The following is a 16,779-nucleotide window of genomic DNA, read 5'->3' on the forward strand; positions in this document are numbered from 1 at the left end:
GTTTTGTCTATTGAAATTTGTTTTATTTTGCATAATATTTTATCACCAATTCAACATTTTTTTATAAATTGACTTTTAAAAATAAGGTCTACAGAAAATAAAACACTGTTCTTCTGTTGCAATAGTAAGAACATATGTTATAGTAAAAAACAGAAGAAAAGTACTTTTTAAAATTTACTTAATAAAAAGTAACTGTCAAAGTAATGACATGATATGAGACAAATTAGTAAAAAGATAAGACGATATGTATTACTATATTTTTGTACATTTTCAGCAATGGTAACAAATTTCTAAAATTGTTTCAATGAATTGAAGCAATTGAGAATCCTTGCAAAAATCTTTAAAGGTAAGCATGAATTGTTGAAAATAAAACAGAAGAAAAAACAAAAAGAGAGTAAGAAAAAACAAGTCACTTAAAGTCTTAAAAAATTAGGTTATTTTTTTTTTTTTCCATTTCTGAAACAGTACGTTTCCAGCACCAATATAACAATTAAATTTAAGGTGCATCACTACCTGAGTCTTAGATTATCGTATTTGCATGTTTCAGACATGCTGGTGGACACCATACTTGTAATAAGTTCCCTAGGAGGTTGGTTGGGAGGATGCACAACAGACAAAGCAGAGAACATATTCTTCCTGCAATTTTTGATTTCACTTCATTCAATGTAAGACAGTCTGTATTCAAATTAGAAAGTTTTTCTGAACTGACAGATGCATGATTTAATCTCTGCTTACCAGGTGTAGGCAAGTTTAGTCAGAGCAGTCTGTATTTTTCATAGTTCTTCTGTACCTGTACAAGCCTGTCATTTCATGCAGTTTACAAATATGACCACTAGAACTGTTAAGATTTTTAAAACTTCCATAATTCAAAGTCTTAATAATAGAGAATATAAACGTAAAATGTATAAACAGACCGTCTGAAACAATTATAGAATAAAGCTAAGACAATCAATGGCTTTGTAGGAATAATTACTTGCTTTTCATTACAGCACGGTAGAAACCAAAAATGTGTCTCAAACTGAGAGGATGCCATGTGCTGTACTAGCAATTTGAAACTATTATTGAAAGTATTAATTTAAATCATTGCAGAGATTAAATAAAAAATGAAAGTACTTTTGTAAAATGTATCAAAAATACAATTAACTTACTGAAAAATCTCTTATGCTGTTCTCACCAAGCAGTCAACTGTAACATTCAATTAAAATCCTACTGTAACTACAGGAGAAACTAAATCTTGTATAATCTAAACACAAACATTAAAGAGACATAATTACCATTAGGAAGAACTAATTTAACAATTATAAAAATTGGATAAATTGTGCTGTGAAAGGTCTGCATTTGGGGAATCTTGTATACTGCGTTGCTGTTGAAAGCTATTAAAGTGCATACATTTGCTTTGACAGTAGTTTTTAAGTCACAAGTCTTCATTTTAATCCTAATTTATAGGATGCTACAAAGCTGTACCAATTACTTAACATTTATTTAATGTAAGAATTTATTTGCTCTAGTCTGGACCTCCTAATTCTAAAGATTTTTTCATGATGTTCTTTTCAAATGGCATTGTAAAGTCTTCAAAATCCACTTCACTGGAAAACCGCATTCTTCGTTCTTCTTTCCTTTTAATGAGGTCTCTTGTTGTTGGTTGATCACCCCAAACCTGCAAATAACAACAAAGAGCAGCAATATGGAATAGCAGCAAAAATTGTACAAAATGCCAGACCAGGGTACCCTGGAACTGACTCCATACCCAGAGAGATACTAGCACAATTCCAGGTAAGTAATAAGAACACAGTTTTATTAACGCAAATAACCACATAAGGGTAGATGTAATGGAAGGTGAGAAAGCAATACCAAAAAGAAAAGACAAAAGAAACAATAAAAACTATGCCCCTCTATGCCTACCTGTCTCTTCAAGACTATCTAACTGTACTGAATGTAAAACGGGCAGTCATTCCAAATACTTAAAGAGTGGGGATCAGGAAAAACAACACAATCAAAGAGTAAAGCAAGAATCAACAAAGAGAAATGTCAAAGAAAAATCATAAACCAAAAATTGTAGTCAAAGGGCAGACCTTTGTTTCAAAATACCAGTAATCAAAGTTCAAAGTAAGTAGTACGCTAAATTTAGTCCAATCTCAGATACCTGTGGTTATTTTAGGGTGATCTTTTATAATATAAGTTTAATATGTCACTGTCCTCTGTACAAATATTTTATAAATCTATTTTTCTTTCTACTCACATGCACAGCTAATACAAAACCAGATTTAGCACATGGGCTTATCATTTAGAACTGCTAGGCAAGCATTAGAAGACAAGACAGGGACAACTGCGAAATGGACATTGTATACTATTTTTGTGTTTTAAAGTCAGCATAAAACTGTATCATCTTTGCCTTGTTTGCAATGGCATGATTCACCTAAGTGGGTGCCTGCACATGAAGAAAGAGTATAAAGCCTAGAAACATTGCCCGGCACACCTTTGGGTACTGGGTTCTTGTCATGGCTTCCTTTGTCTGTTATGCCGCGTAAGCCATCATTAAAGAAAACTAAGTTATTTCCCCCATGTAATTTCTTGCTGCCGTATCACTAAGGGAGGGGTATCGCCTTTTTGTATTACAGTAAACCCTTGCTATATTGCACCTCGACTTTCGCAGCTTCACTCTATCGCGGATTTTATATGTAAGCATATCTAAATAAATGAAGCGGATTTTTCACTGCTTTGCAGGTTCTGCGGACAATGAATGGGTCTTTATACTTCCTGTACATGCTTCCTCAGTTGTTTTGCCCAGTTGATTTCATACAAGGGACGCTACTGGTGAATGACTGAGAAGCTAACCAATCAGAGTACGCAGTTAAGTTCCTGTGTGCTGAATGGCGCAGCAACGGAGCACTGAATTCGATTCTGTGGCGTTAACCAGGAAGTCTCGTCACGCTCATTTAGCATCAATGTGTTTCGCTGTGTAAAGAGTTAACTTTTGTGCTCTTTTGTGTTTATCTTTGTTCATAGTCAAGCCCTTCATTATGGCTCCAAAACGATCTGCTCCTACTACTGCTTCAGTAGCGAGTACAGAAAGGTCTTCTTTCTCATCACCCTGCCATACACATGTTCTTTGTGCAAATTGCGCTGAATTGTAGAATGATGTACACCATCTGCAGCAAGATGTTCTTGCAGGCAATTGGAGGTGATCTGTGGGTTATCTGTAACCATTCTCACAATCCTGCGCATATGCCGCTCCTGTATTTTTCTTGGCCTGCCAGACTTGGGTTTAACAGCAGCTTTGCCTGTGGCTTTCCATTTTCTGATTACACTCCTTACAGTTGAAACTGACAGCTTAAACCTCTGAGATAGCATTTTGTAGCCTTCCTCTAAACCATGATACTGAACAATCTTTGATTTCAGATCTTTTGAGATTTGCTTTGAGGATCCCATGCTGTCACTCTTCAGAGGAGAGTCAAAGGGAAGCACAAGTTGCAATTGACCACCTTAAATACCTTTTCTCCTGATTGGACATACCTGTCTATGAAGTTCAAGGCTTATTAATGAGCTAATCCAACCAATTTAGTGTTGCAAGTAATCAGTATTGAGCAGTTACATGCATTCAAATCAGCAAAATTACAAGGGTACCCAAATTTTTGCACAGCCAGTTTTTCACATTTGATTTAATTTCATACAACTAAATACTGCTTCGCTAAAAATCTTTGTTCGGAAAACACCCCAGTACTCAGATGTTCCTAGGAAATGAAAGACATACCACTGTTATCTTTTTTGTTGAAAGTAGAGTAAATTATTATGCAGGCTGAGAGGGGTTCCCAAACTTTTTCATATGACTGTATATTTAATGCCATACTGGAAAGAAACATTAACAATATGCGGAGTACTTTAAATAAAACATTTGCATTAGATAAAAATTTATGTAGCCGTGAAATACACTACTGTATATCATTGTTCAGGTGGCACACCCTGTGACCCCCAAGTTGATTAGGCAGGTTTGAAAATAAATGGATGGATATATTGATAAGTTCAAAATAATCAAAGTAAAGTATATTTTTATCCATAGCTTTCTGTGTCATGTTATGACAAGATTGCCAAAAATTATGAAAAAATCAAAACATGACTTTCTGCCATATTTAGATGTAGCATACCGTATGTTATTACAAACTCAGTGAAAGAAATCTTCATACCGTTTTTGGCACAAAAGTAATGTCAACCTTCTTCATGGCTCCATTAGCAATTCTTGTGTTTTGATAAATCACACTGTCATTCAGTGATTCCAACTTTTCTACAGTAGCAGGAGTTGATGGTGAAAGTGTAGGTATGGGTGACTGCTGTGATAGCAAAGAGAAAATACAAATTACAATTTGATGATACCAGACAAAATTTTAATTAAAAAAAAAAAAAACTACCACAGATAATTATCACAAGTGAGAAAAACAAAATTTTTGACATAGTGCTTTGGCATGGAAATAATCTATAGTATATTGCCTCTACAGGAAAGTTGCTTTTTCCGACTTTGTTGATTTCAATCTTTGTATTTTTTGTACAAAAGAAGCTATACAAAGGATCCAGGAAGCAGAGGTGTAGGTAATCCAGTGGCTGAAGTATTGCAATGCACCCTAATGAACCCAGGACTTTATTTTGTAGACCCTATTTCCAAAGGTTATTCTGGGAAATCCCAGAATTTTTGATCATTAAGTATACAGTGAGATGCAACATCAAGTGTTGAGTTGCTAACTAGATTTTAGAGTAACAGGTTACACCATCCAAAATAGATGCCACTTTCAACTATACAGCTAAGTAACAAGATTCGTTATGTAAAGGAGAAATGATGAAGAGAGGCGTGTATAGAAAGAAAGTGTACATATTGAAAACAGACTACACTGCATCTGCAGTATGAAAAGAATTTTGCATTGCACTTGTATTGACTTTTGTGCTTCATCCTTGATTAACATTCTCCTTTTGCTGAAATAATAGCTTTTATTTTGTAGATTTAGTTTTTAATTGTCATTTTGGAATTTGTGATGGCACTGTGTCTTATCATATATCTGTAAATAATTACTGACTCTTTGGCAAGCCTTACTTTTGACTGCGAGTTGCATACGACGGTACTGAAATTGCAGGAAATACACCTGTATAACTAAGTGTGGGATGACCAGCTTTAAAAGTAGGTGGTTAAGCTTTGTAAATGTACTGTGAATTTGCAATGACTTTCAGTATAATTGCATAAACACATTTAAGAATGCTTTAGAATTAAACTTTAGGTATAAAGTGAGATTACTCTCACTCAGTGCTGTTTTAGTTGCTTGTTCTTGAGCTTCTGTAAAAAGCTCAATTTCTCCCTTGGGACAAATAGTTTGTTCTGTCTGTCTGTCTATCCATCCTGTCTGTCTGTCTGTCTAGCTATGTTTAGACGATGATAGCATTGCTCACATTTTTTTTCCATCAGTATTACTTAGTGTTGGAATACAAGAACTTAATAGTGATTCAGTAAGACAATAGGCATACTAAAAAGTGGACAAATAAATATGTATATAAAAACAACACCAAACCTATTATGCTAGTTCTCAATGTTCCATTCAGTTAGTACAAGACATTTGACATAAAGCATGATCTACACTCCGTATGCTTTGTCTCTCTGCCTCAGAAGCAGTAGTCATGATTAAAACAACTGTCACAAAATGACCACAGAATTACCAGTAACTTGTTTTGAAGCTTAAAGAGTAACTAATTGTTAGTATAAACGTTGCAAAGTTTATTTTTAAAATGATAATGATATCCTGTTACTTATAATTTTATCCCACTTGAGCTTCTTCACATGTCATGTAGAACTTTAAAAATATATATATTCTGCTTATTTTTTTTTCTTGTAAAGAGCAAAACAATTCAATAAATAAGTACAATGAACTTATCCTTCAACCCAAATATTTCTAACAAAGCTGTCTAAGTCATTGGATTTAAATTGAGAAGGTGAATAACATTTCTAAGAACAGAAATAGAGAACTGTACATAATGGGAAATACATCAATTTAAGAACTGAATCACCTTTTCCGTGAAAAAAAGTAATTGTTTCTTATAATTTACCTGCATATGAGTATGAAATGTAGAGTTGGTACCCAAAAATTAAGTTTTTAATATCAGCATTCAATAACTTTGCATGGCACAAATGGAAAAAACATTGTGTTACCTTGCTTTTTAGTGTACTCGATGTTGATTTTGGTCTAGGACCTACTTTTCCTTTACTTTTACTTTTTTCTTTGGGTTTTGGAAGAGCATCAAATTTCTCTTGCAACAGCTGGATAATTCGGAAATCAGCATAGGCTTTAGCAATATCCAATGCATTTTGCTCTGTAGGAAGAAAGTTGTTTAGAAATCATTAAAAGAGGCAAAAATGGCACTAAGGTATTGTCAATAGTTATTCACGCTCTATGGTATTCTGGTGGTTTATTGATACAGTCATGTGGCAGCTGATTTGTTTGTTATCAAATACAAAAGTTTATTGATTTTACTTACTCTGTTCAATTGGGCCAGTAAGTACCTGCTGAGTGTACAAATGGTTTAGAAGATTTATTAGCAGCAGGTAATAACAACACTGATGCACCATAAGAGCAAGTAAGCAATTATAGGTGTATAAACAGTCCCACTTTAATTTAAAAAATTGCTCTCAGAGTAAAATATTCTTATGAACTAACCTTAAATCACTTTTGACAATGCAGCATATTTCTGAAAAGTGTGCTTCTCTTAAAACTGACACCTATGAATATATGTTTTAAAGTAGGTAGTAAAATATTATAACTTTATATAGTAATGCTAACCTAGAAATCAAATAAACATACTGAAATATTCAAAGGGTTAAAATTATTCAGATTATGCACTTAAAACCGAAGACAAAATTTACAAATATATGACACATTTTAAAGAACTGTTGAGGTGTTCTACATAAGTGATTTTCATTTTTCCTGTTTTAAGTATAATCTCTTTCCTGTTATTTGTGGTAGGAAAATTATTTCTTCCAATTGAGGAAAATGAAACAACATACCAGACTGTTCATTAAACAAATTTGATGTTATTTAATGGTTATCTAATAAATATTGCAACCATTGAAACCTTTCCATACATTTCTGACATACCAGTTTTAGGGGTAGTGACAGAGGTGTTGTTATGATTTCATATCAAAAGGACAGTGAGACAAAGCAGAAGTGGGTACACTCGGAGCAGGGATCAAAATCCAAAACCAAAGTACAATAACAACAGATTCAAATTTGAAAACAAAGCAAAGTTAAAATGTTAAAACTACATTCAGAACTAAATTGATTTGCTCAAGCACTAAGTATCTTGTAAATGTCTTCCTTTATTTTTAAACAATGTTTGAATATCCATGAAAATGCAAGGGAATCTTGTATAAAGAAGGCCACTAAAATGGCAGTGATTCAACCATGTGTCTATGACATACAGCATCTACAGTACAGCAACCAAAACTGCAGAGTATTGTATCCTTTTAAAGTTGAGGATAAAAATGTTTAACAAACCATTGTTGTAAAACAAAAACAATGATGAACGACTGTCAAACAAGCATGCACCAGGCAGTCCAAGATGACATTTATTGCTCCAGCTTCCACTGCTACTGTAGCGTTGGGCTTATGAAGGCCTGTATGTACAGTACATCCTCTGAATCTATATGCAACTGTATTGAATTGATTGGCCAGATGTAATTGTTCCTTTCTTTGGTTTTAGAACTGTTTTAGGAGGCATATGTGCTATATACCATAGAAAACCTTTCTCAACATATGAATGAAACTATTTAAAAATTGATGTTTTTATGTTTGTGCTTTCAGTGCATAGAAACTCATCAGCTGTGGTAGAGTTTGTGGTAATTAAAACTAGTAAGGCATCTAAGTAATGTTGTTACTTGATGATAATAAACTAAAGCTTCCAACAAGTTTAGTGGGTACTTCTTGGCCTGTTGTTATGGGACTGATGGAAACAGATGTCTGTTTAATGGAGTGATAGATAGATGGGCATTCATCTGTGCTCTTTCAATATTACCACAAATATGGTGAGAAACTATCAGTTTTATATGAGGAATTAACAAAATATGCTGGGGGAATAAAGCCGAGATTTTAAAGGATTCCTGCATTAACACTGGGAGAACATGCAAGCCTCAACTGAATGCAACAAAAACAAATTAGTAATAGTATTTTACATACACTTTTAGTTTTCCAAATAGTTTAGGTAGATTACTTGGTACCTTTTTTATTTTGAACCTGAATCTTTGCACCAGCTTTTAACAAATACTCAACACAGCTCATTCTACAACTTTCTATTGCTCTCATCAGAGGGGTAGATCCATTTATTGCAATAGCATCTACTTCTGCACCGGCCTCTATCAATAGTTCAATGATATCCAGCTGTCCAGCATGGCATGCATGATGCAGAGGTGTCCACTTAAACTGATCACATGCATTTACATTGGCACTATAAAAAACAAAGACATATGAAAAAACTACATTTAGTTAGCATCCAAAAATGTAAAAAAAAGTCACATGAAGCAATATTTCTAATCTTATTAGAATTAAACAACTCCGCTTGTATTTGCAACTGTAATTTTTGTACACATTCTTATTTACCACTACAATCTAAATTGTTACCTTATGCTATATTATAATATTGTTTGTTCATTGAATCACATTGTAATTCCTGTCTCCATTTAGATTATACTAAATCTTTTTGTCACATACTATACTGTAAGAGCACCTTTTACTGCAAGAGCATAGTAAAATTCATGTGTCAGTCTAGCATTGTGGGGTAAGTATACTGAGGCAGTAAAATATTTTCCCTTAAAACAAGTTTACCTGATTTACTAAAAAATCCTCATGAGATATCCTGCAGTCCTCCTAGAGCATACATTTCAAAATGGTAATTAAACAAAGTGGGTTAGAGAATTTATAGATAGACAGAATTGTACAGAAAATATTTAAAGTGACATTTATATCAGTATATGCTAGTGTATATTGATTACTAATTTAATTCTGTTAAATGTTGCATTACTCCTAAACTATTAGTAATTATTCACAGAGGAGACTGAGTGAACACACAAATGTTTAATATTCTTTTACTTAGTAAAATATTTGCATTACAGTTAAAGAAAATAAAACCTGCTCTTGCTGATACAGTATTAAAATAGTTCCTGAAACTTGTATGAAGCTTTAATAAAATGCAAACCGAGTAAGAAAAATGATTTTAGTATTCTTACCCCATTTTTATCAAATACTTGGCTATTTCATAATTTCCATGAGCACAAGCACACATGAGTGGAGTTTTGTAGAATTGGTCCTGCACATTTACTGGCACACCTTGGCTGAAAGCAAGTTTTATGGATTCAAAATCTCCAGATTTCACACAGTAATTTATATGTGTGTAACTTTTATCTGGCTGGTCAAGGTACCATGCTGAGTCATCTTCTATGGGGTGTAGAGGAACATGATCTCGATCAAATCTACTGAAGTCAGTAAAAGGCTGGTAATTTTCAATCATAAAATGTGGTGGGCCACCGTCTTCCCTACGATGTATCAAGTCCTGGGGAACCACGCATATTGGCATGGGAATAGAAAATTTGCCTTTTTTCTTTCCCTTTCTTCCTTTTCTCTTTTTTTTCTTCTTTGCACCATATGAAGATATCAAAAATGCTTTTTGTAAATACTTATTCCCTTTGAACAAATCAAGGACATTGACAGATCCTTGATTACTCTTGTCAAGAGTTGAAATAATCTGTTTTAAACCTTCATGTTCAACAGGTGCTCCATGATCATGAAGAACGGATGCAAACACATCTTTTGCGACTGCATCATTCTCCTCCTCAATCTGAAAAGCAATGCGGAGCTTCTCTTCATGCTCAAGGGCCCAGTCATATAGTCTGATTGCCCAAAGTTCATTGGGATTCTTTACTCCAGGCTTGGAGTATTTATTGCTAAGTCGTTCAGCTTTACGTAAGTCTTTCATAGCTGCTTTGTGGCCATTCTCTTTAGCTACCTGCCTTGGGGTCATTAGTTCTAAATTTTTCAGTTTAGGATTGCAACCTGTTTTGAAAATAAAACACATAGTATGATAAACAGCTGAAATACCCACAGTTAAAGTCACAAATAAAATATTCAGTAAATACAAGTAAAAACAGAAATACAGTAATATGTACCCATGTGAATACAAAACACTCTGTAGTAAACATAATGGCTTGTACTAACTCTAATTCAGTAATAAAAAAAAAAACAAAAAATAAATAAAAACAAACACAAATAAAAACAAAAATTAAGATTTTCAATTATGATAAATGACAACAGAATGGAATTCACAGAAGTTATGAAGAGCAAGTAGTCCTATCTGAAGGTTTTAAACACATTTTATAAAAATGATTACAATATACAGTATATGTATATACAGTACAGGCCAAAAGTTTGGACACACCTCCTCATTCAATGTGTTTTCTTTATTTTCACGACCATTTACAGCACTCCATCACTCTCCTTCTTGGTCAAATAGCCCTTACACAGCCTGGAGGTGTGTTTGGGGTCATTGTCCTGTTGAAAAATAAATGATCGTCCAACTAACCTGACTTCTGCACAACACAACTGCTGGTCCCAACCCCATTGATAAAGCAAGAAATTCCACTAAATAACCCTGATAAGGCACACCTGTGAAGTGAAAACCATTTCAGGTGACTACCTGTTGAAGCTCATCAATAGAATGCCAAGAGTGTGCAAAGCAGTAATCAGAGCAAAGGGTGGCTATTTTGAAGAAACTAGAATATAAAACATGTTTTCAGTTATTTCACCTTTTTTTGTTAGGTACATAACTCCACATGTGTTTATTCATAGTTTTGATGCCTTCAGTGAGAATCTACCAATGTAAATGGTCATGAAAATAAAGAAAACACATTGAATGAGGAGGTGTGTCCAAACTTTTGGTCTGTACTGTACATATATTACCGTACACACATACCGTATGCAATAATACACACACACACACACGTGTGTGTATATATATATTTTTATAAAATATACATTGTATATGTATACACTCACTAAGCAAATTATTAGGAACACTATACCAAGGCCTGCTTTTGCTTTCAGAACAACCTTAATTCTTCATGGATTGGAATGGATTGCACAAGATGTTGGAAACATTCCTTTCAAATTCCATGTTGACATTACGCAATTTCTGCAGATCTGTCAGCTGCTCATTCATGATCCTGTACTACCACATCCCAAAAGTTTTCTATTGTATTCAGATCCAGTGACTGGGAAGGCAATAAAGCATGTAAGCAATAATTGATTGATATTAATGGATCCAAAGTGTGCCAAGAAAACATTCCCCCACCATTTCACAACTACCATCAGCCTGGACTGCTTGTACAAGTCAGGTTGGGTGCATGGATTCATGTTGTTGACAGAAAATTGTGACCCTACCTATGTCACAGCAAAAATCAAGATTATTAGACCAGTTTTGATGAGCCTGCACCCATTGCAGTCCTAACGTTCTGTTCTTGGCTGACAGGAATGGAACCCGACATGGTATTCTGCTATTGTAGCCCTGCCACCTCAAGTTTTGACATGCTGTGCATTTTGAGATGCTTTTCTTGTCACCACAGTTGTACAAAGTGTTTTTTTTTTAATATTTGGTACATTTTATTAATCACTGAGTGGAAATCATCTTATCTGAGTTACCATAGCCATCCTGTCACCTTATATCAGCCTGACCAATGTCTTCTTACCTCAATAAGGCATTTCAGTATACAGAATTGTTACTCACTCGATGTTTTTTTTTCCACACCATTTTGTGTAAACTCTAGAGACTGTTGTGCATGATCTCAGGAGATCAGCAGTTATGGAAATACTCAAACAAGCCTTTCTGGCTCCAACAGTCATACCATAGTCAAAGTCATCAAGATCACATTTCCCCCCCATTCTTGTGTTTGATGTGAACATTAACTGAAGCTCCTGACCTGTGTCAGCAGGATTCAACGTATAGTACTGCTGTCACATGATTGGCTTATTAAAAAATTGCATGAATAAACAGGTGTACAGGTGTTTTTAATAATTTGGCAAGAGCATCACATTGACTCTGCCAGCTTGTCTTCCCATAGTGCATCCTACTGCCATCTCTTCTCCAGATAAATGCTGCTCATGTGTCCAGCTGTCTACATGGTCTAAAAGAAAACATGATTCATCAGACCAAACCGCCTTCTTCTATTGGTCCATGGTCCAGTTTTGCCGCTTAAATGTCCATTTTGTCAGTGGATAAGGGTCAGCATAGGCACTCTGACCAGCTTGTGGCTATTCGGCCCAATACACAGCAAGCTCTGATGCCCAGTGTTCTGACACTTTTCACTTATGGCCAGCATTGCGTTTTTCAGTAATTTGTGTTTCAGTAGCTCCTCTGTAGAACCAGACGAGACAGGCTACCCTTCATTCCTCATGCACATTAGTGAGCCTTGGGCAGCCATGACTCAGTCTCTGATTCACTTTTGGTAGGTACTAAACACTGCGTACTGAGAACACCCCACAAGACCTGCCATTTTGGAGATGCTCTGACCCAGTCATCTAGCCATCACAATTCGGCCCTTGTCAAAGTTGCTCAGATCTTTGCTTGCCGATTTTCCTGCTTCTAAAGTATCACCTTCAAGAACTGACTATTCTCCTACTATGATGCTCCAACATTGTTGGACTGAAAGCCAGAAGTCTACGTGACCATCATCATCAAGTCCTTCCATGAGAACCCTAAATACAAAAAGGACTGTTTCATTTATGTTAGGTAGATTGTCCAGAGGGGACTGGGCGGTCTCTTGGTCTGGAATCCCTGCAGATTTTATTTTTTTTCTCCAGCCGTCTGGAGTTTTTTTTTCTGTCCACCCTGGCCATCGGACCTTACTTATTCTATGTTAATTAATGTTGACTTATTTTTATTTTTTATTGTGTCTTCTATTTTTCTATTCTTCATTTTGTAAAGCACTTTGAGCTACATTTTTTTGTATGAAAATGTGCTATATAAATAAATGTTGTTGTTGTTGTACTGTATCCCATTTCTTGACAGGTGTTACTTTAACAAGAAAATCAATGTTATTAACCTCACCTGTCAGTGGTTTAAATGTTGTGGCTAATCGTTGTAAGTATGCAATATTTTTCTGCCCAGCTGGATCACTACCTCTTTACGCTTTTCACATTGCAAAGACAAAGGTCTTAGGCTACTTGTTGAGTTTATATTGGCACAGTACGGCCAAGTGTGTCTGTGAGTGTGTATGCAAATGTGACCCATTCAGTGCATACTTCTGACTAGTGCTTATGTTACTAAGATTTGCTCAGGTTACTCACCATTCTATAATGGAAAATTGGATTCAGAAAACTGATGAATGAATATTGCAGTCTGCTTATGTTATATATTTTGTTAAAATTTAAATAAAATTCAAAATTGCGATTTCCAAATGCAGGGGGATTTAAGAATGTATTTACTCATTTACTGTTGTTCAGTATATTTCTAATGTTACACAGTGCTCACTTTCTGAACCTTTATTTATCCCTATATAGATTAGCAGTATACAGTACTGGGAATTAGCCTACCAGCATGTGGCCCAGAAATCATAGGCGAAGTAAATGGGGACAGTGTTCAGACTACCTTTTGACAGTAATCAGGTCCTGCAGCTGGTCTATTCATTGTACCATAGTCCCATCATTAATTTAGATTTAGCTGAATTTAGTTTCCAGGGGCAAATACCAAGAGATCTGATTACTGTACTGCACATAAATGTTTTATATATCATATATGTAAGTTTTTATGTACTAAGGACTGTTCAGTACCTCTCTGAGACAGAAATTTGCAGCAATCCGCAAATCCACCTTTAGCAGCAAGGTGAAGAGGTGTGTTTCCATCCATGTTCACAACACCTAGATCAGCACTATATGCTGAAAGTACCCGTATTACCTGGGGAAAAAGAAATATGAATGTTTTGACTCAAAACTTGCACTGATTCAACTGAAATGTAGTATTAACTTTCCATATTCAGAGTTTGGGAGTGTATGGTACATTATACAGCTTAATTTTACATGTCTGACATATTGTACACATTGTTACAACCATATTAATTTATAATTGGATTTCAAGCATTACATTTTCTGTGTTTTTAATGATTTCTTAATTCAGTAAAATTAGCTAGATCAAGCTAAATGTCTTTGTACTTTTACAATAAAATCAATAGGCAGAAGAAAGCATTTTAAACTTCAGCAATTGCTATTATAAAAACTGACTAAATAAAAGCAAGGATGATGAGCAAGCTTATTTACAAAATTTGTGAAAACATGCACATTTAGTAAGATCACACAATATCCATTTTTTAACCCTTTTGTCCAGTTACTGGATTACTGGGACCTGTCCATGCAGCTTTGGGAATAGGGCAGGAGCCAACTATGAACTAGCAACTGGTCTATTCCCGAGCACACTTATACACACACTCACACTTACTGATACAAGATCAAGTTAGAGTCACTACTTAAAATGCAAATCTTTGGAATGTGGGAGTGAAGCCAGAATGTCCAGAGATAATCTGACATACAGTAAACTAATGTTATAGCAATAATTTTTTTATTTTTCTAACATCTAAAAAATGAACAGGATTAGATTTGAAACTAAGATTCTGCAACTGCGAGGAATGGAATTGAAAGACTTTGATACAATCAATTAATTGCATTAGTTTATTTTTACCAAGTAAAACCTTCTGGCATGAGCGCATACTTACTGACAGGCACAACAGTCCTCATATTGGTTAACATACCTTAGCTTGATAAAGTTAAACTCCTTAATAGTACTTTTTTCCTCATGTGTCTTGACTTTAGGTTGTTCACTGATCGCAGATGTTTTTTCTTCCCAATTATATAGTTTGTATATTCTCCTTAATATATGGCAAAAAGCTGGGTGACAAGTTGTTGCATTGGCTGGCACTGCTATCACGCAATTCCAGAGACCCAGGTTCAATTCTTGAGTTTACAGTATATGTTTTTCCAGTGTTTGTCTATTGTACATTACCTGTGATTCTACTGTAAATTTGCCTTTAATAAAAGAGTGTGTGAGCATGCTCTGCAATAAAATGATGTCCCAGCTATGTAGTGCTGTATGCCTTCTACTATTCCAGTGGAGTTATTTTCCTGTTCTTCCATTGGTTCCCAAATTCAGTCCTGGGGACACACTGTGGGTGCAGGCTTTTGTTCCAACCAGATTCACAACCAGTGATAGTAATTGATAAAAAATTTCTCTTATGCTCTGCATTTAGGAAAGCTGAGCAGTACAATTTTTACATTTATAAGACATTTAGAAATATTTCTATTTTTGCTATAGCTTTAAGTGCCTAACTCTCTTTTGTTGTTTTCTTATTATTTTGCCTTTTTCCATGTAGTTTGCTCCATTTATTGTATTCTAATAATTAAAATTAAAGGCAAGCAAAGCAGACATCTAGGCAAACAGCACAGAATGACAAAAGGCAGCGAGTACCTCAGCATTAGAGTCACTATTAATTAAATACTATAAATAACCAGAACATATGGAAAAGCAGAATGAAATAAGGATAAAAATATTGTTAAAAAGTCAAAACAAAACAAAAAAACAAAAATTATATGTAAGACTTGGTTAGAAAATGGATGGAAGGATAAACAAATTTGTTCTATCCATCCACAAATATATAAAGCCTACTTATTTCATTACAGGAGGCTATATGACAGTATCTGTCCAAAAAAGAAAAGACAATCTTGGACACTGCTTTATTGTGTTTGTTAATAACCTGCTTTGTAAAAGGAGGCCGACTACTTCCCATTCCCAGCACACTACTTAAATCCTGCCTTCATGCCATAATCCCGACTGTTACAACAATAATACACTCATCCCTTGACACTGGCTCTGTGCCACTCACTTTTAAAATTGCTTCTGTAACCCCAATGTTAACAAAGTCTGGTCTTGATGCTGACAATCTTAACAATTTTCGGCCTTTTTCCCATTTGCCTTTCCTGTCAAAAGTTCTTGAGCGTGTTGTAGCCACCCAACTCAACAACTATTTAACCTCTAATAACTTGATGGAACCCTTTCAGTCTGGTTTCAGGGAGTGGCACAGCTGTGAAACTGCTCTGCTATGGGTAACTAATGATTTGCTTATGGCAGCAGACTCTGGACAAACCAGCATATTAATTCAATTAGACCTCAGTGCAGCATTTGACACTGTTAGACATGACATTCTACTCTCCAGAATGGAGAACATGCTGGGTATCTCTGGCACTGCCCTCCAGTGGTTCAAGTTCTATTTGAATGATAGGCAAGAGTTTGTTAGTCTTGGCAACAGCAGATCCAGCTCAGTGCCAGTCACACAAGGAGATCCTCAGGGCTCTGTCCTCAGTCCTTTTCTCTTCTGTATTTACATGCTTCCCCTTGGCCATATTATTCATAGCTATGGACTGGGTTATCATTTTTATGCAGATGATACTCAACTCTACTTCAATGTTAAAAGTGGAAATTCATCAGAGCTTTCTCAGCTCAGAACCTGCCTTAGTAAAATTAAAACCTGGATGGAGCAGAACTCTTTAAAATTAAATTGCAACAAAACTGAACTCCTGCAAATTAGGACTAAAATGCAACTTAATAAAATTAGCTCTTTCCCAGTCCATCTTGGCGGTGATCTCATCAGACCTGCCTCTACTGTAAAGAAACTTGGTGTCATTTTTGATTCCTTACACTCTTATTCCGCCCACATAAATCACATTA

The 16,779-nt window shown here is 35.1% G+C and overlaps 1 protein-coding gene across 1 annotated transcript in view; it reads right to left on the reverse strand.

The window, feature by feature from the left end:
* Positions 1-235: 235 nt before the first annotated feature.
* ankef1b (ankyrin repeat and EF-hand domain containing 1b) overlaps positions 236-16,779 on the reverse strand; it is a 44,415-nt gene continuing 27,871 nt past the window's right edge. Inside the window, exons 5-10 of the mRNA XM_039748813.1 lie at positions 13,839-13,962; positions 9,248-10,070; positions 8,243-8,469; positions 6,182-6,342; positions 4,182-4,325; positions 236-1,657 (exon numbers count right to left, since the gene is read on the reverse strand). Coding sequence (XP_039604747.1) covers positions 1,505-1,657; positions 4,182-4,325; positions 6,182-6,342; positions 8,243-8,469; positions 9,248-10,070; positions 13,839-13,962 — 1,632 coding nt within the window. The 3' untranslated portion in view covers positions 236-1,504. The remainder of the gene's footprint in view (positions 1,658-4,181; positions 4,326-6,181; positions 6,343-8,242; positions 8,470-9,247; positions 10,071-13,838; positions 13,963-16,779) is intronic.

This window comes from Polypterus senegalus, chromosome 3, assembly GCF_016835505.1.
Source record: "Polypterus senegalus isolate Bchr_013 chromosome 3, ASM1683550v1, whole genome shotgun sequence".
Lineage (NCBI taxonomy): Eukaryota > Metazoa > Chordata > Cladistia > Polypteriformes > Polypteridae > Polypterus > Polypterus senegalus.